General features: G+C 43.3%; 2 protein-coding genes across 2 annotated transcripts; one reads left to right on the top strand and one right to left on the bottom strand.

The window, feature by feature from the left end:
• The first annotated feature begins 124 nt into the window (after window positions 1–124).
• Window positions 125–16700, top strand: YBX3 (Y-box binding protein 3). Its single transcript, XM_039571493.1, has 9 exons — window positions 125–400; window positions 4040–4103; window positions 5804–5837; window positions 10633–10722; window positions 11385–11507; window positions 12706–12797; window positions 14439–14610; window positions 15647–15747; window positions 16163–16700. The coding sequence occupies exons 1-8, from the start codon at window positions 184–186 to the stop codon at window positions 15710–15712; spliced, it is 858 nt and encodes a 285-aa protein (XP_039427427.1). The 5' UTR covers window positions 125–183; the 3' UTR covers window positions 15713–15747; window positions 16163–16700.
• A 4264-nt stretch (window positions 16701–20964) lies between these two features.
• On the bottom strand, window positions 20965–22788 carry SYCE3 (synaptonemal complex central element protein 3). Its single transcript, XM_010410277.3, has 2 exons — window positions 22683–22788; window positions 20965–21759 (listed from the first exon to the last, which is right to left on the bottom strand). Exons 1-2 carry the CDS (start codon window positions 22786–22788, stop codon window positions 21590–21592), a joined length of 276 nt encoding a protein of 91 aa, XP_010408579.1. The 3' UTR covers window positions 20965–21589.
• Between the last annotated feature and the right edge of the window lie 1272 nt (window positions 22789–24060).

Here is a 24060-nt window from a genome sequence, read left to right as displayed (position 1 = left end):
CGCGCACCACGGGACGCACACCCAGCACCGCCCTCTGGCTGCCGGCGCGGTCCCTTTAAATGCTAATGAGGCGGCGCGCGTGCCGCGCCGGCCCCCGCTGACTGTGTTAAAACTTCGGCGGGGCCATTTTGGGGGCAGTAAGACCGAGCGCGGCCCGAGCTCTCAACACCTCTGCCCGGCACCATGAGCGAGGCGCCGGAGACCAGCGCCGCCAGCCCCGCGCCCGCCGCGCCGCCCGTCCCGGCCGCGGCTGCCGCGCCGCCCGCGCCCGCCGCTCCGGACGCCGCTCCCAAGAGCCCCGCCAGCGCCGCCGCGCCGGGTGCGGCTGTTGCTGAGGCGGCCCCCGGAGCCGCCGCCGCCCCCACAACCGCGGCGGCCGAGCCGGAGAAGAAAGTGCTGGGTGAGTCCCGGTTCCCTCTCCCAACTTGGCGGCGCACCTGCAGCGGGGCTGGGGGTCCGCCCGCGGCCGCCGCCCGCAGCCCGGGCCGGCACGCTCGCCCCCCCGCGGTGAGTCAGGCCGGGCCGCCGCCTCCTCCCTCGCGGGCCGGGGGAGCCGCGCGGCGCCGGCCGTGACGCGCTCGGGAGCTGGGCGGGAGCCCGGGTGTGCCTCATCGGCCCGGAGCGTGCGGGACAGCGAGTGCGGCACAGCCGGGCTCGGCCTCTTCCCGGCACCTGCCGGCGGCATCTCCCCTGGGAAGGGCTGCTGCCAAACCCTCTGTGCCTCCCTTTAATACTAAGGTCCCGGCACAAGTTTTCTATCCGTAAAGAATCCTGCTTGAGTAATGCTTCCAGGTTTAGCGGGGCTTGCTTGTTTTGAGGTTTTGGGGGGGGTGGGGGGGGCGGGGTTTAGTTTCTACTTTACTATCAGTAAAAAGGTAAACAAAATGCTATGTTGCCATTTCTGTGCTCAAGCCCGGTGCGTAGCAAGTGTGGCTCTTCTTCACTGTAATTAAATGGGATCAGCCTGTTGAAAAGGACAAGACTTCAATCTGCAGGCTACTGCCGATAGGGTCTACTATTTATAAGTGTGTAGCTTCAAGTGTTTGGTAAATGCAGAGTTGAAGCTGACTTATAGTGTGGAGTCCCAAACTTCCCTAAGGGATAAACAGGACCTTCTCTTCTAAAGGGTAAGACTGAAATCTTACTGCAACAGAGAGAGGAATCAGGTGAAGGATTTCTCTGGAGTGGAGTTAGGAAGAATTCTAGCAAAACAGAGACTGGAGGCACAGCTTTTGTGATTCTTTTTTTTTCCCCCCTTATCTCATTTGTCAGTAATTAGTACACAGGAATCGGCACATTCATACCTGCTGATATATCTGGCTGCTTCTTGCCTTAATGTGGCTTGTTTTGTTCCTGGTAATGTTTTTACCTGGTTCACCTATTTCTATTGCTTAGAGAGAAGGGGTGGGGGAAGTGAAGGTAGAAGTACGGTTCTTGAACTAGCAGGAAAACGAAAACCACCGTGGTGATGGTTTTGCACAATGGCCTTATTGCTAGGCAAGTTTTTTATTAGGAATGATGAGGAAAATGATCATTGTAAATGCTAATTGAAGATGGACTTATGTTGGAGTCCACCTCACGTGTCCCTGTTAATGGTCACCTGTGTAATTATGTTCACTTAAGCCTTTTTTTACAAAGATCCCGTTAGAAGCACTGTCTTATGCTTGCTCAGGCCATCCAAATGTCTGACTTCTAGGAATATGGGTAAAGGTTACTCAACTTTCTCTTTTCTCCTGGTCACAGGAAGCTTTGGCTCTCCTTGTTAAAAGGCTATTTTGTCATGGGTAGGAGTGGCTGATGATTGTTTCCTCTGATAGCGTCAGAGTACAGCATCTTGTAGAAATATTCGGGCTTCCGCTTGCTGGTGGGATGTACGTCAGCCCATCAACTGCCTCCTGTGACTCACCAGTGTAACTGGTTATTGTGTTTTCCTCTGCGCTTGTCCTACTCCTTGCCAGCCTTCCCTGCTCAGGCTTGCCAGTGACTGTGCCATGGATGTTCCGTGTCATGCTGTTGTCTGAGGGTCTTCTGGCCCACAGTGATACTTAGAGGAGACTGTAAATGTCTGCAGGAAATAGTATTTCTCTAGCACACTGTCTTAGGGGGAATGTATTGAACTTTCCCCCCTGGAACAATGTTGTTTTTAAGCTCTGTGCATACTCATCCACTTAGCAGCAGCCAGCTGGCCACAGAGTAAGTTTTTACTACCTCTCCTTCCCCAGCCTCTTGACCCCTCTGAGAGTGTTTGTCATGCTTCCTGGGCTTCCTCGTAATGTGGTTCAAGTAGGCCAACAGATTTCAAAGCTATTTTGCAGGGGAGGGAAAGGATGATGTTGAGGGAAGTAGTGGTATGGGCATTGTTTCTCAAAGCAGGCTGAAACGTGCAGTTACTGTTGGTGCTGTTTCTGTGTTCCCCCTGAACCCCTCCTGTTGACTTGTGTGAGTGCAGGGAGCTCTTGTAGCCAATGCCTTTGTGGTAGCAGGAAGTGTCTGTATGTGGTGATGTCCCTGTGAGACTAAACCTAAAAGCACAGCTATAAATACTGGTGCTGAACACTGTTTACTGAATCACTGTTGGGCCCTGAAACAATGTTTTTCTGTTCCTGTAAACAAGAATTCTTGGGAATGTATGTTGTACTAGGCAGAGTCCTTTCTTCTAGGTAATGTCTCGGTCATGTTAAGACTTCATGCTTCTAAATAAGAACATTTCCTACTAAAAAGTGTATTAAAGGAGGCCAAAAACTTCACTTCTAAAAGGGCAATGAGAAGTGGCCTGTTACTGAAAGTAGTAACAGCAGCAGTGCTACAGTGCACTGCTGTTGCCAGACGTTCTTACTTGAGGGGTGTATGAGAATGGCAAGACTACATGAGACTAAAGGTCTGGCTGGCTCTGTCATCTCCTTGTGAGTCTTTAGGAAAGAACACAGGTGTAGAGTAGATGAAGGTAACAATTTACAGTGTGCTCTTGCCTCTAGCAGAGTGGCTTGGACTTGTAAACTGGAGATTCTCTAGTCTGTTTTCCTTTTAATTGCCTCTTGAGTTCCTGCCACCCCCAAAACATGTATGTGAGGTTTTTAGCAAGCAACCATCTGTAGGTGACTGAACCCTTTTCAAGTAAGTACTGCACAGGTGGTTTAGGTAGTTGTGATCAAGCTGTGGTAAGTAGTAACAGCTCTTAAATTACAGAGGCTAAAACTCTTTTATTAGAGGTTTGAAAAGTACAAGTTTGTGGTGTCCACCCAGTTGCTGTGAGGTAAGGAGGAGTTGAACTGCCTCCATCAGTGTCGAGTTCCTTCTACACATTCCTGTAAGTTGGAGAAACAGGTTTTGCTAGATCCTATAAGACACTGCAGTGTGGTTTTTAAGTAGATGCTGTTTTACTGTTGAGACAGGAGCTTGCCTTGATCCTGAAAGCCACGGAACATGAAGTTGGTCACTTTATAACTAAGCAATCACAGATTATCTTAGCAGCAGGTGTACTAAAAAATAAAATGTCTTGTGGGGTCTTACTTGGTTAGCATGATGCTGACAATGCAAGAAAGAGCTTTTCCAGAGTAAGGATGTGCTGCCTTTCCACTTGAGAGGGTTGCACAGTACTTCCTACATCTTCTTTGGGCTTTTCTGGTTTCCAAGGAAGAAAGAAGGGCAAGTTTAAGTGAAAGAGAGGAATTTTAAACAGCTTCCTTCAGCTGTGTTTCATGTCTAGCTACTAACCTAAAGAGAACTGAAGAATGGCAGTGGGATTTTCAGGTTTGCTGCCCATTTCTGGGATAAGAAATAAAAAAAGGGTTGGATGGTCAGCTCTGAAAATAGAGCTAGGCTTTGTGCTGTGTGGTAAACTTGTGGCTGAAAAGCAGTGTGTTAAAGCACTGTGTCTTGTTACTGCATTAGAATAAACTGAACTGGGAGGTGAAGGCACACTTTGAGTGTTAAGGGAACAGAGTAAGTCTGGTTGCAACTTCATATGTAATTATAGAAGTATTTTTATAATGTTACTGTGCTTTATGTTTTAGATTAACTTCTTTAACTTTCTTTCCAGCCACCAAAGTTCTTGGTACAGTCAAGTGGTTCAATGTCAGAAATGGATATGGCTTTATCAACAGGTATGTTTAAATTCTGATAATTGTATTTATGCTGTACTAAGACTCGTGGTACATGTGATAGGCCATGTATTACTAATTGTAACAGAGGTCTGAGGACCTGACTACAAGTTCATGCAGTTGATAGCTTAGGCCAGGCACTCAGCAAACTCTTTCTTAAACACCTCAGCCCTCAATCAAAGGTTGTGTGTATGGGGAGAAAACAGAAAGGGTCAAACTCAGTACAGATTTGGTCTGTTACCTGTTTCTCATGTTTACTTCACTACACTCTTAATAAGTTGCATGTTCTTTAGTAACTGCCTGGCTTTTTTTGAAGGCCTGAGAAAGGTAGGAGGATGAGGGGAAATACTTTCAGGTAAACTTAGTGTTAAATGGTTGGTCAGAATACCTCTTGTGGATACTCATTGAGATTCTCTGATAGTGTCTCACAGAAAATATGCTAGGGCTGTGTTTCATAGAAATTCTGTCTTTGAATCTTTTGGTTTTTTCCTTCTTCTCTGGGCACAAACAAACCTCTGAATAACATTGAGAGTCCAAACAGCTGTATGTGAGACTGATCATACTGCAACCTTATGTGCAGAAGACCCATGCTTCCAATTTACTGGAGGAAGCTCTGGGTTTTAAGGCTGAAATATCTTTGGGGTTGAGGGGCTTAAATGTCTTATGTGCTTTTTTGAGGAATGAAACTCCTGCATGCTGAACACTTGTCTTCCAAAAATCATACCTGGCAAGTTATTTCACTCTACAAGTCCTTGAGCTGTTACACATCAGGTAGATTTGGGTAAGTTGGACAGTGCAGAAAGGGGTAGAAGACCCCATGTGCATGGATCTGAAGCCAGTTGTGGTATTAATCTCAGTCTCTGGAGATTATTATCCAGGGTTCCACAAGATTGGAAGAAAAGTTTTAATTAGAAGTCCTCTTAAAGTCTGTAATAGCAGTTGATGTAAGAGCCTTCTGCTGGTTATGGTGTAGTAACTTAGTGTTCTTCCTAACATGAAATCTACTGTTGCTTCAATCCAGGACAACAAGTTTGGGATTATGCATTATCTTCACAAACTCTTTGACCCACCTGTTCTGTTCAGAGAGAAGGAATTGAGTGAACAGATGGCAGGGCTTAGGCTCTTTCTTATTGTGTGGGAACACAGATTCAAGGTCTCAGACTTATCTTCGTGTTTTGCATGTGGAAGCCTGAGCTGTCTGGCCTAATCCAGAAAACCTCACATTCATGTCTGGGTTTTCCTCCTGTGGACTCTCCTAACACCTCTTGTGCCTGGTTGCCTTGAGTTTCACTGAAAGGAGATCTGTTAACAGCTGTGGCCAGTCTTGTTTGACCTCTGGGGTAACAGCTCAGGTTGCAGTCCCTCTGGAAGTGTTTTTGGGGAGTTAGAGTAGTGAAAAACAAGCAGTCCAGTCATTAACTCTGCCCTGCATAAAAAGAAAACACTGAATGTTTGCCAGAAGATTATGGAGAACCTCCCCCGTCCTCTCACGCTTTTGAAGACCCAGGAGTCCTTTCTGTTCTCAAGCAAATGACCACAGAAGTTCAGAGCAGGGTTTTGGTAGCATAGGCTTAGACAGAATGTATGGAATTCAGGGCATGTGCTACAGGCTGAGAGAAGGAGGGTTTCACTTGAAAAGCGAGGAATTTCTAGTTAAGTCTCCTTAGTCTAAACTCTTACGACTTCTCACTTTCTTTTCACAGAAATGATACAAAAGAAGATGTGTTTGTTCACCAGGTAAGACAGCAGTGATTGTGCTTAGAGATGTGTACTATGATAGGTTTCTAATGCAGCTTCCTTCAACAGCTACCCAACCTTGTCCTGGCTTCTCCTTAGAATATTTTCTGCAGATAACTTGAGTGGATGTGCATGTTGAAATTTTCAGGGAGAAATATTAGGTTGTTTTCCTTCTCTGTGAAGGGCTAGGTATTTTAATCCTTCTTAACCCCTTTTGTCTGCTCCAGTTGGAACACTAAAGATGTTTTTTTGGTGTGGTTTTTGTTTAGTTGTCTCCCCTTGGTGAGGTGACTGGTCTGAATATCTTTCTACTTGGTGTCTGTCCTTCCCCTATTTCCTCATGCTCCTTGTGTCCTTTGTTTCTTCCTACCCTCTTTTTGCAGGTCTGTTCTGTCTGCCCTCCCTGGTATTGGAGAGAAAGTGATCTAGTCTGGCTCTTGACCAGCCTGGGTTGCCATCAGCTGTTTCTGCACGAGGCAGCTGCTCTTAGGAAGAAGAGAAGGAAGGCTGTGTGCCAAGTGTGCCCAAGCAGAGAGAGCTTGCCCAGCGGCTTGTTATTGGTTAGCTTTCCTTGGGCTGTCAGGAGGCTGTTCTAAGTTTATACTGTGACTCTCAGGTTGCAGGCAAATAATGGCAAGACAGAGGCTGCTGTCTCCATGCTGATGTCAACTGATTAGTTGGCTTAGATCTGGTTTTGCATCATTCACCAGAAACTGCAATCTTGCCCCTAGAGTTTGTCCTGTATAAAATGTCTGCAGGCTCATGTGATCTTTGAAATCATGCACTTTCTCTGTGGCATAAGTGACACTATTTCTATCAAATGTAACCAGGAAGTTTGTTTCAGAGCTGGTCACAGAGGATTGGGATATGTACACATATCCTTAGCTGATGAATCAACACGGAGAGTTAGTTTAGTTCCTGTGTTTTGATGACTAAATAGTGGTAACTGTTTCTCTGGGTCATAGGGTGTACCCCTGTTAGCTGAACCTGGCTGAAGCTGGGAGGGGATAAGTCTAATGCCTGTTACGAGTAAAGATGATGTCGGTAAGTGTGCACAGTACACATTCCTGGTTCGGCTGGTGGACTTGAGAGCAAGAGCTTTCAATGCATATACCAATTTTCGATGGTCATTTTCCTTCCTTAGCAGCCTGTGCTGTGGGCATGCTGACACATCTGTGGTCTGATGGGATTGTGTCCAGAGGAGGGTGGGAAGAGTTCTGGAAGAGAAATGTGTTCTGGATAGGCAGCACTGCCTTAAAGACAAATGAGGTTTCCTTGATACTTGTGAGACACTGTCCCGGAAAATGGCTGTTGTTCTGATGACAGATAATATGGATTAGTGTTGTTCTGCTTGGGAAGGCTGCCAGCTGAGACCCAAACAGAAAGCTAGTGTTATCTGTGCTGTTTTGTCTCCTTTACCTGTAGAGAAGATTATTCCCCTAAATGTAAACTGGTGGGTGTGTGTGGAGGGGGTGGAGGTGGGCACTTCCCACCTCCTGTGGCTGAAGTCCTTTTGGGGTGAGCAAAACTGGCTTTGTTTCAGAAATACCACATCATGTGCAGGCCTGCATTGGATTAACCCTCCTGGCAGGCTGAGCATGGCAGAGTAGATGCTTCTAGTGCTGCTCTGGCTTGGCTGCAGTCGAATGTTCCTCATCCTGTACATGGATGTGCTCGCTCCCAGAGCCTGGGATGTTCTGGCCAGAGCTCCTGATGGGGCTGTCCGCAAGGGAGGCAAATCCATGCTGTGAGCAAACATCCTGCTTCAAGCTCCCTCTGCACTGATAGTGCCTGCTCTGCCCCTCCCTCGTGCCTGGGAGGAGCTGGATTACACTCCTAATCCCTTCAGAATAAGGCTGACCTAGTTGAATAGATAGAGCTTCCTCCCTGCCTCCCCTGCGTGCATCCGCATGGGGAGGGAACGGCGATCTCATGATTGGAATGGGGGTTAGTGCTTGGTGTCTGGCTATTGGATGCTATTTATAACTAGTACAGATTAAAATGCTTTTCTTTTTAGGGCATGCATGGCTTGCTTTGAGTTAACCCTTTGTCTTGCAGGGGCCCCAGGCAGTGTTTTTGGGAAGGGCAGTTCTTCACCTTGCCTGGTTGGTTGGTGCAAGGTGCTGTCCAGGGCGCTGTGTCAGTCAGCTACAGGTGCTGTGAGCAACAGGGATCCATCTGCCTCGCGGGCTGCAGTGTGTCTTGCAATTTAACACCAGGAAAAGTGTCAGCAGCCAGGGAAGTTCCATTTAATTAGAGTTTAAATCAATGAGCAGTGAGGAGTTGTTAATCTCTCTTTCTCTTGACTTCACTGGCATGAGTTGATTGTGCACAGCCTGGAGTACCTGCACCAGTAATTGGAGTAACAAATTCTGGCTGTTTCTGGGACAATGCTGGATGTGCTGATGATGTGATGGTATGAGCATCTGGAAAGAACTCTTTCAAACAAGAACCTGAACTAGCTCTGAAGGCTCTTGTAGCTGCGTGTTAGTCAGTGTCCCCATGGGAAAGGAAAGGCTTTGTTGTTGAGTGTTGTCTGTTAATATGAAACATCTGTCTTCTGAGTTAGAGAAGCTGGAGCCTGCAGGATGCTGGTAAACAGTAACAGGGAGAATAGTGCTCTCTCCCCTCTGGATACACAGAGTAAAAGTCTTTTCATCAAGCTTAGAGCTTAGGCTTGTTAGAGGCTTATTTCAGCAGTGTTTATCTGCAGCTGAAGTAGTAAAGCTGTATATTTTCTGCTTGGATTTCTAGGATTTACATGAAATTTTCCTGATTGCCTTTATAAAACAAGCTCCAGCCTACTGCAGCCTCTATCTCCTGTTGGCAATTGCAGATCTGGAATCTCGAAGTTTCTGGCCATAAAGCTGGGAACAGAACAAGTGGAATACTGTTGCTTTTATCTTCCATTATGCTATTTGAAGGATATCTGAGGAGCTTCATCAATCTTAAGTAAACTCTCTGCTGAAAAGAAATTTATTAGTCCTTTCTTCTTCTGTGCTTACAAGGAAGGGGAAGGAGTTTGAAATACAGCTTATTGACATCTGTTGTATGCAAAGCACAAGTCTTCTACGAGTTTTAGTCAGTTGTTTCAGTACAAATAGTACTAAATCATTAATTTTGCTGCAGATTAAGTGTTTTAGTACTAGTATATAACATTTATGGAAAAGCAAACACCTCTTTCTGATTTTTTAGAAATGGGACAGTTACACTAAAAGGTCAGCAGAAAGCAAGCAAAGTTATCTGAGCTAATTGTGGAGTCTCTGCTTGCTAAAGTAATTCCCAAAGGAATTGACTTGAACAGCTCATTCTGTTTCTGTATTTAAAAAAAAATAAAACTCTTGGGATGTTTTTGCTAATAATAGTATGTACACTCTTGCATCCATCCTTAGGCTGTTCAGGGATGCTACAGGATACAGGGAAAGGTATGGCATGAATGACATGCTGGTCTGTCGCCTGAAACACAAAGGAGACTCTATTCAGCAGCAAGGAAAATAGGTTTCCTAGACTAGTCAAGATGGGCTTTAAACTGAATAAATTTTTCTTTCAGGTGGAAATATTTTTGGGCTGTTGTTGGCTGAATGTTGTTGCTATGTGAAGGTAACAGCTCCATTGATGGTCATGCTGCAGTTTTTCTTGAACTGCAGACAGATAGGGCAACTGGCTCTTCTGTTTCTGCCCTACGTCCCATTTCTTAAGCCGGATTTATGCCCTATGTTTCCACGTGTGTTTCTCTCTGCTGGCTCTGCACCTCCCTTCTTCCTGCTAACTAAAGATTCCCAGACCAGGAAACTTAATGTGAATTGCTATTTAATAATCTAATGCAAGCTAATAATCTTTCAGTAAGAAAATAGCTACTGGATTAGCTTGTACAATGCATGTCTTGGTCTTTTCTCCCTGACATCTTCCAGTTCATGAAGCTTTGCCTAATGAACAGATTGTAGGCTTGTCTTGCTAACAGCCTGTTGTGGAATCCTAGAAATACTCCACAGAGTACAAGGTATCTGTAGTTGACAGACTGAAAATTGCTCCTGGAGGTTTGAGTGTTCCTGTGGGTCTGAGGAGGTGTACAACTGGCTTTGATCCAAACCCATGTTGTTATTTTTATATAACAATAATAGTATTATTTATAGCTATTATTGTGGTGCTTTGTGGCTTCTGTCCAGGAGATGGCTAAAATTGCATTTGTCTGTTCTGGTACTATTGTTGTGTTATATAGTAGGAACATATAACCTGAGTTATACTGGGGTCTCCTTTATGATACTTAGATAAAATGCTAATTCATGTTACACCAGAGTTAGAGTAATTCTTTCCTAGTTACCATGACTTGCCATGATACCATATAATTAATGCTTCTACAAAAATGCTCTGGATCTTAAGTTCTCTCTAGATGGTCTACAGGTCTCCTAATGACTGAAGGCAGGGGTCACACTTGCTGCTAGAGCTGCCTTGGTACAGCTTGGAGGAGATCAAACACTCAGTATGAGCTCTATTCATGCAGGAGATTTGTAATAATTTCCATATTCAGTATGCTGGACAGAGCAGATCCTGGGGCAGCTGCTGATTTATAAACTCATAAATAGTGAGAAAAGAGGAGACCTTGAACTGGGTATTGGTGGGCCTGTGAAATAAGAGACGTCTATGTATTTGAAATATCTTGGTGTGGTGACTGCTCTCGTGTGTAGAGTTGGAATTGTAGCAGAAAAATACTGCCCTTCCCTCACCTGTGGGGCTATGAATGTGTAAGATAAGTAACATAAAATAATATATTTTTATGTATCTTCTTCCTTTCAAGACGGCCATAAAGAAAAACAATCCACGGAAGTACCTGCGCAGTGTTGGTGATGGAGAGACTGTAGAATTTGATGTGGTCGAGGGAGAGAAGGTGAGAGATAATGGAGCCTCAGGGTGTGGTCCAACAGAGTTAACATCACACAGAACCTTAGCTGTGTCTCTAGTGTCTCCATCTGATGTGTTTATCCCTGGGTAGATGGCATTCATACAGCTTTTCTGGGGGAGATCTGTTTTTTTAAAGACTTCATTAAGACATATTTCTAGGTACGTATCAAAACTCTACAAGTAAACCGCATCCTATCGTGTCTAGAATCTGCAATTGTTACTTGATAGAACATTTGAAGCCTACAGCCTGCCCAGTAACTACTAACTGAGGCATATATGGCCCAGAAGAATTTGTCTTGGAGTGTGGTAGCTTAATAACTGTAAGAGCTTTCAATTTCCTTATGCTTCTTTCTTGAACATTTTTGAGGGTTATGAGGTTTTGGGGTTTTTTTTGTCTCTGTAATCAGTTACTTCTTGCTTCCTCCTCTGAACTCAGCCTGTTAGATAGGATTTCAGTATCTTAACTCATGATGATACCTCTTGGTTAAGGGGTTGGGAATAACAAACCTGCTTTTGCACTATGTGGGAGAAAGGAATCACTGTAGCTTAGAACTTAGGCAAAAAAGCCTCTTCCCTGTTGCAACTTCTCCCTGTAGATGGTTGTTCTTTTCTTACACCCCCCTGGCTGCCTTTCTTTTGTCCTTTTAGGGTGCAGAAGCAGCTAATGTCACTGGCCCAGATGGAGTCCCCGTGGAAGGCAGCCGCTACGCTGCAGACCGGCGCCGCTATCGACGGGGCTATTTTGGCCGACGCCGGGGACCACCTCGGAGTGTGAGTTCAATTTCCCTGCATTGCTGCCGCCACACACAATGCAGGCAGGGCTGTTTCTCATCTGACTGTCTGAGGCACTTCTGACTGTGCAACATAGGTCTAATAAACTTTCAAGTTATGGTGTACAAAGCATCTTGACAAAAACAGAACAGATTGATGTTGCAAAGTGGATAAGTAGTATAAGGCTGTTGTAAACTGAGAAGTGTAATTTTTTTGAGTTCTGAATCTCTCAGTTACACCTTGACTGCTGTCAAATGCTGCCTGTTCCTACTATCTATCCTAGTTCCTTTGGATGTTTATTTATCCTGATCAGTTTTATACATGAGAGAACATCACAGATGATTGTGGGTTTTTTAATTGAGTATGGTCGTGGTGGTTAAAATGGCTGTGCAGAATGGGAAGGATACATGTCAAACTGAATGTAGACTACCAAGGGCTGTCAGGAGGCTACAGCTTTTCCTTCCTACTGGATCGGATGCAGAAGATGCACTTCTTTTTCTAGATCTCTTGTTAAATTCCTTCTTTTAAAGGGAGGAATACAGTGGGAACTGTAAGTCATGTAACATTTTGTGAAACAGACATTACTGGTGGCTGGCATTTGAAATACAAACCACAAAAAAAAAAACACTACCCAAAAAAACCAACATGCAGCTTTATCAATTAACAACTAAAGGGGAAAGATAACCACTGTATCTCTGAAAGGTTGAAAAGACTGTGTAGAAAGAGTGATGTGAGGTAATACAATTTTTCTATCTTAAATTTTCTTGATGTTTTTGTGGGGGTTCCCTGTGGAATGGGGCTTTGTGTAGAATGTGAAGTGACCTGTGTCAAGTTTCTGTGTGATGTCTTTGTTAGCTTTCCAAATTCAGAAGTGTCCTGATCAATAGCTGCCTCTCCATAACACATTTACCCCTTACAGTGCATTGTCATTATTGAAATGCACTAAATATGCATCAGAAAGAACTGTTTCTAAGAAGAACAGCTTCTTAGTCTGTGAGGAGCAGGGGCAGGACTGTTGGCTCTTGTTTTGTCCTCATTCTAACTTTGCCCAAATTAAAGCCTTTTGAGAATCTGCTGCTGCTTTTTACTCAGTATGCTGGGGTTTCTGTCCTGATATATTGTTTTTGAGCTTGCATTTAGGGTTATGGTTACTATACTGCCTGTCAAATATAACACTTTTGTTTTCTTTTGGTGGCAGGGAGGTGAGGGAGAAATCAAGGATGGGGTCACAGAAGGAGGGCAACTTCAGCAAGTGCACAGGAATCCTACCTACCGTCCCCGCTATCGCAGGTCTGTACAGTTCCTCTGCTCAGTTACACAGATGCTTTTGTGTTCTATACAGGCTTCCACGTGTGGGAACACCTACACAAATGGTAGGGACAGTGAGAAGCATTTTGATTACTAGGAGAAATTTGTCTCATGTGCTTGTATGTTCAGAATCATGATGGCCCAGAAAAGGCAAAGAATTCTTTGCATGCCATTACTTTTCACAACTGAGCAGCGTATTGAAGTGAGTTGCAGGGTCCGTGTCCTCCCAGCTGAACACTCATTCTTTCCTGGACAAGCAATAACCCAAATCCTTGATCTGGGATGGTGCTCATGGGTGAAAACTGTGTGTGAGCTGGTAAATGTGGAATTGCAGCCCAGAAAGCCACCCACATCCTGGGCTGAAGTCAAATTCCAGCACTGGATTTAGAGATGAACTACAGAAATGATGTAATCCTCATTTTTCATGTGCATGTCTGTTCAAAAACAAAGAGGTAAATAACAGTGCAAGAGCAGCAACAAGCTGAATTTGATAGGGATAATAAGGTTGTTCTTAATTGTAATGACTTGCCTGTTCCATGCACAATGGATCCATCATTTTGGAATCTGGGTCTAAAACCACAAGCCTTCCACCTCTACTTTGAGCTTTTCTGTTTATGAATATTCATGTTCAATTTGGCTCTTTTATCTAGGACTGTGGGAAATGGGATACCGCTGATGCTTGCTGCTTGTTGGCATTTGAGCTGAATAAATTTAATTCCTGAAAGTCTTCATTAGTTTTGGGGAGTCAGAGATAGCACCATAGCAAGTCCAGTGAGTCTTTTGCACGTCATGTGGCTGAATCACAGGCTGAGTAACTTGTCCATGACTAATGGAAACTTGAGAGTTCCTGATGCATTTTTCCTGTGAGAGGAATGGTACGTCCTATCAGTGAGAAATGCTTCTGTTTGAGTTCACAAAGTATTGCTTTTGTTTACAGGCACTAAATCCAATCACACTAGTGCTTTTGTTATGTTCCTTTGGAAAAGCTAAATTGGCTTTTGGGACTAGGTAGCTGTGGATTAGCTAATGGGAATTCAGCTGTGTTTGGACAGTTTATAAACATACTTTGTTTATACTGGAAATGAGGTGAAATGCTCTGTATGCATCAAGAACATGGACTTGGTAGCTTACTGTTAATGAAGTCCAGCTCACCTGTGATAGGCGCTTTTCCTAAATGGTTAAGAGGGACAACATGAGGCAAAGAGGAAAGATCCAGGAATGGTCTGCAGGTAGAAGTGAGGAGGCTTGCAGGAACTGCACCATAAATGAGGAATAGAACTGGGCTGGTATATTGCCATGCCAAGGCTAACTTAGCACAATCAGCCCGTGTGGCCACTACTGGCTTGTTTCTTCTCCTAGCCAGCAATTCAAAAGGTCTCACAGCATCTTCGTTGCAGGATACAGTAGAATATGGTGATGGAGCTTCAGCAGGGAAGAGACAACCACCTTCCTTGTCTTTTCTTTCCAGCTATATGCCAGCCAAACCCCAAAGGGATGGTCTGTCAGTGCTCAAAACTGTTGAGGATGATACTTGGTTATGGAAGGTTTTGCTGGGTTATAATTACTGTAGTTTAGCCTTTCTTGGGCCTCTTTCATACTTAACACCTCTTTCTGCCCCGTCAGAGGGCCCCCTCGCCCACGCCCTGCCCCGGCGACTGGAGAGGCTGAAAACAAGGAAAACCATCACGAGGCCAATGCCATGAGCCAGCAGCCGCTGCGCCGTGGCTACCGGCGCCCCTACAACTACCGCCGCCGGCCGCGCCCTGCCAGCGCTCCAGCACAGGAGGGCAAAGAGGTAGGGACACCAAGCTGCTCAGAGCCACAAGCACCTCTCCTGGGAGCAAAGGCTGGGAGAATTGGGATGGTTCAGCCTGAAGAAGAGAAGGCTTCAGTGTGACCTCATTGTGGCCTCCCAGTGCCTGAAGGGAGAGATGGGGAAAGACTGTTGCAAGGGCATGGAGTGACAGGACAAGGGGGAATGAGTTAAAATTGAAAGAGTAGGTGTAGATTGGATATGAGGAAAAAAATTCTTCCCTGTGAGGGTGGTGAGGCCCTGGCACAGGTTGCCCAGAGAAGCTGTGGCTGCCCCATCCCTGGAAGTGTCCAAGGCCAGGCTGGATGGGGCTCTGAGCAACCAAGGTATCCCTGCCCATGGCAGGGGGTTGGAATGAGGTGCTCTTCAAGATCCCCTTCCAACCCAAACCATTTTATGACTCTGTGTGGCAGAGACTGAGGTTTTAAGGGGTGAATGCTCAAGACCTTCTGCCCTGTGTGAGTTTTTAATAAGTGAATTCATGTACTGGGTAAGTCTGATGACCAAATCTGATGTGCTGATGTCCTTGTCTGCTTTTTCTGACCTTCTTGGAGAATAAGCACCGTATCTTAAAAGAAACCACCAGTGGGATAGGGATTGCTTCTGGATAGTTCTTAATTGGGGGTCAGACTGTGACAACTTTTTTTTTGAAGTGGAAGCAGTTGTGTTTCCCACTTCCTTAAACCTTAATTCTGTATGTAGCATGAGAGATGGATTTGAATGCTCTAGGTCTATTTCTTGAACTGTTTGAACCAGATGATTTCAGGAAACTTTTTTGCAAACACAGCTTCTACTTTATTGAGGAAAGATTTTTTCATCCAGTGTCTACTTCAGGTGTTCCCTTGACAGAATCTGCTGGGTAATACTCAATTACAGGAAATTCAAGAAAAATGAATCTCCAGAAAACACTAAAGTTTAGTGTTTGTTTTAAGACCTGGGTTATGCTGGCTGTACCACTGAATAGAGGAAGGGTGTGGAGGTCAGCCTTTTCCTATAATAAGAGTTTGTTGTGTCTCAGACAAAGGTAACTGAAACACCTGCTGAAAATCCTGCTCCAGTGACAGAGCAGAGTGGTGCTGAGTAATGTCCGGCTCCCCAGGCACCTTTACCATCGCTGAGGTAAGGAGTATGGCTAGTTCCTGTTTTCCAATGGAAGCAGTGTTGTGTATGCTCCTAGGGTTCTGGCCACATCCCCTTATGTATGGCTTGGTATTTGTGATAAGTTCTGAGAGTGCTCTATAGGCAAACCAAGATGCTGCTTTTCTCTTCTTTCTCTCCTCTGCCTCTGTGTTTGTCACAAAGTAAGTTTTGCTTTATAATTGATTTCTTTTTTTCTTGGAAGCTCTCTGATCTGTATAGTAATAGCATCTGCTGATGAGTTATTTTATTTTTGAAAGATCCTGATTATGGGCAGGATAGGCCAGTTATGCTTATCCTGACTGTTGTAACTATCTTTTCATTTGACATCTTGTCTGTTTAATGAGAGAGTGAAACTTAAACTGCATTGCTTTTTTTAAATTTGGCTCTTCAACAGGTGTCCTAAAATACAACTCAAAAGTAACACCAAAGAAACACACAAGCAATAAATTATCAACAGTGATGACGAAAGCAAAGATTTGAAATACCAAAATGTAAAAGAAAACAAAATTTACCAGCAGCTGAGATCCAGGGAACGCCTACAAGATAGATGCATGAAGAGAGAAAGAGAGCGAGATTCAGAAAGAACAACCTCCCTAGTTTCAACAGCAACTGTGGGGCTTTTTGTTTTTTGGGTTTTTTTTCCCTAGAATTTCACTGTTTTGCTAGTATTGAATTTTTTCAATTTTTCTTTTGGTATCAAACTGAAAAGGGAAAAAAAACCAACCAAAGAACTAAAATTGAAATAAAATGCTTTTTTTATTGGATGCTGGTGCTAAACCTCCCAAGTGTGAGTTTTTTTTTTTCTGTGCCAGTCCTGTTCACTGCAGGACATGGGGAGGACAAACTTCCGCGTTCCTTGTTAAGATCTATTTGAAACTGTGCAGCATGGGTGACGTTCCTCACAAATAAAAGTGATTTCAACTACCAAAAAACTCTGGTTTAGTGTGTTTTTTCATGTTAGCTTTTAAAATAATTCATTATTTTAATCTTGTTCCTTTGGCATTTATATGGGAAGAGAGCTGCCTCTTTAGTGTGTCCTGCTGGATGATATGTGAGCATGGTTAGGTGGATATACTTCAATACAAAACAACTTCTGCAAAGAAATCACAAAACAGAGCTATAACTTACTCTGTCCTCTCTTCTCTTCTGGCTCTAATAATGTTTAATGGTTGGATTTTCTTGTTACTGTCTTGTCGCAGGAGTTTGGGGGATGTGGAGTGAGTTCCTGGAATGGTTTTACCCTCATCTGTTTGGGTAGGCTTTTGTGTTCTGTAAACAGTAGAATCCAAGTTTTGAGACTCTTCTGCTCAAGAAGGACACTGTTTTAATAACTACCACTTTATGCAAGCTTCTGTTCTGAGTAATGTTTGACTGGCTTCTCCACTCTCTTAGTGCAAACCAGTAAAATCTCAGTACCTGTGCCACCTTGTGTTAATGAGCAAAGTACTGAGCTGTCTTGCTAACATCAGTGGTTTTCTAATATTCTTCCCTAAAACTTGGCTGTCTTCCAGGTGTTACCAGTCTACTTCCAGCTCTTGAATATGGGTGCATATCTTTTGTCCTTCATTGTCTAGTCCAGTGTTTCTCACATTCCTGTCTTGCAGTTGCTATTCCCAAACCTTAGATAAGTATGTTTGTTTCTCAAACAAATATTCCTGTTACTCTTCAAGAAATAAGCAGAGAGTACAGGGCATAATTACACACAAAAGCCCTTTGCTTCCAGCTTCTGGGAAGGTGAGGAAGGACCCTCACACCCTGTTGCCGTTGCCTTGGGGAGAGGGAGGGTAACAAGAGGCTTAGTGGTGCATGAGTTGCACTGCCTGCAGCTGATTGAATTGCAAGGGATTAGCAACCTCTAATGAGTTGTGAAGTGAAAGCCAGAGGCTTGCTTGTGGAAGAAGTTTTTACTTGGAAGATGAAGAAATACGTCTGTTTTGACACAAAATAAAATGTAATAAGGTGAGGAAAACATAAGGCATGGCACCTTTTAAAAATTCTTAAGCAGGATAGATCTTACTAGGCTTAAATTTTGTTCAGAACTAAATGCTCAGGCACATTGGGGAGAGGTTGGTAATTTCATCGTAACAGGTGCAAGATATTCATCAATACTGAAACATTACTGCAGAATTTGTCATAAAAAACTACTTGAACTGCCTTCAATAGGTATTTTTTCTTAAAGCGATTTGACAGGCTAAAGAGAATTTTCTTAATCTCTGCAAAAATGTAGGTCAGATTGGATCAAGTTAACAAAAGTACCTAACTAGCTTTTTTTTTTTTTTTTTTTTTTAATGGAAGGAGAAACTGAAGGAGAAGTGCAAGGAGTGTCCTATCATTGAGTTCTCTTTGTTACTTCTGTCCTGCCTCTGTACTAAGAACGTTTGCATAAAACAAAAGCTAGTGACTGACATAACCTACTTGATCCCTCAATTCCCTGGTTATGAAAATACAAGCTTCACTCTAGCAAAGTTTAAAGCACTTACTAAAATTACATTTTTAGATGTCTTGGGCTAGTTCTAAATTGTTCCTTTACTAGGCCACTTGTGCTCTTGTTAGCTGAATTTGGCAGGAAAAAAAAAAATAAAGTTGGTGCTCAATAATGAGGGTCATTTCTCTTGGCAGCTGGTGCTTATATACCTGTAAATAAGGCTATGGGTTATTTTCAGATGAGGGCTTAGTTTAAGTTTTGTTGGTTTGGTTTCTTGAAAAGACATTTAGCTCCATGGATTTTGAATTTGCAGAGCAGGTAATGTGCTGCAAAGACAGTCCCTGTGGCTTGTGGACTTTTGAGGAGGATAAAGAAAGGAAGAAGAAAGTTTTGTAGGCCTTTGTGCACTGTTTCATTTGAACATAATTGCAGTTCAAGGCACTCACAGTCTGGAGGGATACACGTCCTGTAAGCTTCTGTATCCATGGGAGGACTACACAGGTGCAACAAATGCCTTGGAAGTGAAACATCTTCTGTTGCAGTTGGAAAAAACTTTGGAAATACAGCCCATGCTACATAGCTTGCTGTAAGGGTTGTGAAATCAGCTGTGCATGTCTGACTCTGTTATTCATTGTAGCTTTTTTAGAGAGTCTCTTTGCAGATCCCGAGTTCAAAGCCATGGTCTGAGACATCATTCTGCTTTCTGCTGGATTGGCTTTTTTGGAGAACCAATGAGCCTTCAGCACCACAGTGATCCTGTAGAGAGGAAGTGCCTGCTCTGGAGTTGTAGGGAAAAGCAGCTGCACGAGCCAAGTGGCAGTGGGATCCTTGCTCAGTGTAAAGGGGATGAGAAGATTTTGGAAGCTATGTCAAACAATTGGTGGCTTGAACTCTCTATTTTGAGCTGTTTGCAATAGTGGAGCAAGGCTGCTGTGATTGAAATTTGAGTCCTAGAGCAGGACAATGATGTACTGAGCAGAAAATGGATCTTGATGACTTAATACCACCAGCTGATGAGATGAATAATTAATATCTTAAGGTTTTAAAATGTCATAGAAATTACTCAGGGCTTCATTATATTTCCTGACTAATGTCAAAATATAGCCGAACTTTGAAGAATAATGTAAGTTTTGACTTGTAAATGGTGACTTTAGTAGGACCACAAAGGTCCTTACAATTCATCAATTATACACTGCCACTTTCATGCCAGTAGTGCCTATGTACAGTTCTTGTTCAGAAAAACCCCACATTATTTTAATAGTATGTGTAAATAGAGGTGTTACAGATTCAATTTCAGGAAAAATTGCTGCAAGAATCTGGACTGAAATTTTGAAACTGCTAAAAGGTAAAACAGCTCGTATGGACTCCTGAGCCTTTCTGAGATAACCTGAAGTGGGGCTATAATAAAGAACTAGAGAGCAGTAGTAGTAAATGAAATAAATATTCTAAACAGAGCTGTAGGTCATGTCCTGACCAGGTCAAGATGCCTGAGTGGATGTGTGAAATGTTCACATTTCAGCCCCGTTTCAGTTGTTTTACACTGGAGAGAAGGGCAGAGTTTCAACCATCAGAATTTCCATCAGAATTATACAGGAAGCTCTGTGTAAGTCTCATGTTTCTTGGTAAAAAACTTAATGGAAACTCCAAAACAGAGTATTGAGAGTATGTGTGGCTCCATTTGATGGCTCTTGGGCATCACTTGCCACAGGTGCGGTGCATAACTAAGATCAATAAATTCTGCTGTGACATGGATGGTAAAAGCATTGCACTGTTACACAGCACACGACTGCTGACACTTTTCATCACAGAAAACGGGGGCTGGGGAATTAAGAGATGGCAGCAATCCAGTTTACTGGTACAGTTACGTGAGCACTAGATGGGGCTGTTGCTCCACATAATTTTCTGAAAATTCACGGGCACACCCCTGTGACAGGAAATAAAGGTGCTGCAATGTGGGCTATCTGGGCTCTGCTGCAGGCTCTAGGGGGGCTGAAATGGGGTAGATGGTGAATAATAACCCAATAAATGAAGAAATTCAACCTTAAATTTAAAAAAACCAACAAAGTAGAAGTATAAATAACTTGCTCTATAGCTTTTCTAGGAATAAGCACTGCTGCCTATCCCTAACTTTCCTCTCGTAATCATCACATAACTGGGAAGAAAATCTTGGGGAGAAGTGAAGACCTACCCACTGGAAATTCAAGTGTGGCGTTCAAAGTTTGTTCTTTACCATTTGTACCTCTGTAAATACTTGGTGCCATTAAAAAAAGAAACAAAGTTAAATTGCTTCCATATTTTTTACTTCAGTGTGGATAAACATTCTGTCTGAATTTAGTTCCACCAATCTCAAAGAAATACACAGTCTAAAAATTGTCAAACTTTTAGAGATCATTTATATGTGATTTAAATCATTAAATACCTCTTCAGAGGAGATGGAGATGCTCTCACTTGCTACATGGTACTTACTTTCTAGTTAAAAGAGACTGATTTTAATGAAAGGGAAGATCCTTAAAACTTGTTGCACTGATTTCCATCTCAGATAAATTACTCATTTATGTATAACCACAAGCCATGAGGTAGTGCTCTTAATCCACATCCTGACTAAAAAAGTAATTTTTTTGTCCTTTTCTCATATTGCACAGTAAGAACATATGGAGAGAAGCACGTTTTATAACATGGTTAGTTTGGTTTCTGCAGCAATGCCACCACACACACTGCAGTCTATAATGGTACAAATTTTTTAATTCAGTAAGTCATGCCACCTTCTGAGGGTTTGAGAAGAACAATCTTTCTGGGGAAACCAGTTCAAAGAAATGGTTAAAAATCTAATGGAAGAAAATGAAACACGTGCAGATGATCTATCTAAATAATAAAGCTATGTAATTGAACACCTAGATGATCCCAAATAAAACCAACACAGTCTATCTGCAAATCTAGAACTTCACCTGCTTTTCATTTGGAAAAACAAGCAATTCTTCAGTGTTCTTTGAAAGGCATGGGCTGGTGCAATGGCACTGTGATAGTCCTCTACAGCACCCCTGCTCCCCATCCCCCCAGCTTGTTCAGGCCTCAAAGAATTCACTCCAGACCATGGAGTGAGTATGATCTTCCAGGGAAAAGGACAGAGGGTGTGTAAATTGTGAGTGCAAACACTACAGGGATTACTGATGGGCATCATAGGAATACACACATTGCTGCCTTTTACCCTCAACAATACAAAGCTGTATGTGTAATCTCGATAAAATACTTCCACAGATGTACACAAATAAGTAGTTCTTAGCAAGAGGAAAGCCAATCCATTTCCCACAGTGGCTGGGAAACCTCCACAGCTGGAAGGAAAAAAGACCTAAGGGATTTTCCAAGGGTTGTTGTTCTGCCAGTGTGACCAAATTCAGTTTATTCCTTTTTTTGCCCTTCACCTCTAGATTCCATCAGCACCTCTTGCCTTTTCTTCTCCATGTGCTCTTTGCACCTCAGGAAGGCATCTTCCAAGTGCTGCATGGTGGTGGTCAGGGCTGGGTTGGTCCGGATGGCTGTGCAGTCATAGACTATCTGGGTTGCCCACACTGCAAACACAACAGGTATTACTAAACCAGGAATTCTGGCCAGAAAAAAAGCAATGGCTGATTCAATACACAAAATTAATTATTATCAGTTCAGATCTCAGAGAAGACTGTAAGATAAAATGCAAACTGCCTGCAGTAATACTCAAGACTAAATAGACTGTTCAGTATTACTTCTTTATAAATACCTCAAAATACTCCATAATGGAAGTATACTGATGTAAATTACAAAAGGGGGATGGACACTTCACCTAAAAATCACAACAAAACAGATAATCAAATAGAAAGAGTCAAGAGACTGTTGTAAAATATATGAATATTATATAAGGAACCCTCTCTCCAGACCAGTTACAGCTTGGGTTAGATGAGGAAGAGTAAGATCAAGGAGACTGCAACATAGAGATGAAATATTTTACGGACAACTTAAGTAATGAAATTGAAATAATGAATAACTTAAATAATGAAATTGATTTTGAAATAATGAGTATCTGATAAAGCTGAGCAAATAGTTTTAGCACTTATGTGCTAAACTTATGTACACTTACATACATTCCCTCTTATTTTACCAAGAATTCACTGTAGTGCACTGACCTGGGAGGTCGTATGTATCAATTTTTGAGAACTAAGTCTCATTTTATATACTGTATTTTAATAATTGTACATAAAACACCTTAGTAGTGTTTCTGTTTTTAACCAACACTCTGAACTGCTTAAGCATCCATCACCTATCGATTTTTCGTTCTGAGCCATCTGAACCATCTAAATTACTTGCATACTTTTTCACAATTAAGAACAAGGGCATTAGTTGATGGTGATTGTCTTCATTTACGTTTCTATCACACAGAAGTTTACGGAAGAAATATAAAAAATAAATCTTCAGTGTCTTTAGTACAAAAATCTATGTCATTCTTAATAAAGACCTGCACCTGTTAGATTTTCCATTTTCTCCAGAAGTTCCTCTGTGCTCTTTTTAAAGTTCTCCCTCGTCTTTCCATCATCATTGTTTCCTTGCTGAAATTCTGATTCAGCCATCTATAAGGAAACCAGGAATTTCCTACTTCATTTTACTCTAAAATGAGTTGATTTTCACAGTTGAGACAAAGTAACATTGCAATAAAAAATAAAATAAAAATAAGCATATACATTTTAGATTTACAAGTGAATTCAGCAAGAATCTGACCTTAAGGCTACTGGTCATCACCTGTATGCTGCATATTATTTTCAATCTATTTTGAAATTAATTTAAGTAGAAAGAATTAGCTCAAATATGCTGTGCTTGTGCCAAATAAAGATTTTTTGTATCAGTAATAACAGATCATTTTGTCAAACCCTTCAGTAGCAAATTTCATTACCCTGTTACAGTTGTCTTCCAGCTTCTCTCCCAAATACTCTGACCCAGGGCAACTCCTAATTTTCTAAGTTATTTGTAAAATCCCCATTTGTAACCAGTATTTATTTCACAATTGCAGGCTCCAGCCAGGTTAAGTGCAAACACTAAGTTCTGTCACCATACAGGCAGATAAGTGATTATGATTCCCTAACCTCTGTTTAGTTGTAGGGGTGAAATTCTAGGATGTAAAAATGCTTGGGGCAAAAATAAAGTTTAGAACCTCAGTGTTCACCGAAAATGTGACGCAAAGCATTGCCTTTAATTTCCTATTCTGAAAACCACCGATGGATGGGACAGAACTATGAAGAAGGAAATGGAAGAACTTCAGTGTGGCGCCTTTATCCATCACACTGCGTAGTTTTTATCCTATGATTCCTCAGACTCAGTGGGCATCTGCTTTCCGGGTTTTATTCCCGATGCGTGCGGAAGGAATGCGACGGGCGGTTTGTAATGGCTTGACAGGATTTTAAACCGGTGCCAAACCTCAGACGCTGGGTGCTCTTCATACAACGAGGTAAAACTAAGGTTAACCGGGCAGCCCCTTCCCCGGAGCCCTTGGAGAGCCCACGCCCCGCTGCTGTCCCCCACCACGGGCACCCTTCGGCCGTGGCCGGGGCCGCGTCCCCGCAGCAGCGGCGGCGCCGCCGCCCGCCCTCACGGACAGAGCGGGCGGTAACGGGACACTAAACCCCGCCCGCCGGCCGTGCCGTCCCTCCCGCCCGCTCCGCCCTCGAGCTCGCGGGCTCGGTTGATTCTGTGTTTTACGAAAACAAGCGCTCGGGAGAGCTCGGCGGCCCCGCGGCGCCGGGCTGTGCCTGTGTCCTGGCACCGTGTGCCGGCTCCGCGTCCCTCCTGCCCCTCGCTTCCAGCGCCGCCGTGGCCGGCTCTGTGCGGCATCACGGACCGAGCCGTGT

Source organism: Corvus cornix, chromosome 1A (genome assembly GCF_000738735.6).
Source record: "Corvus cornix cornix isolate S_Up_H32 chromosome 1A, ASM73873v5, whole genome shotgun sequence".
In the NCBI taxonomy this organism is placed as follows: Eukaryota; Metazoa; Chordata; class Aves; order Passeriformes; family Corvidae; genus Corvus; species Corvus cornix.
Note: the sequence above shows the minus strand (reverse complement) of the source record. Positions and strands in the feature narration are given on the sequence as shown.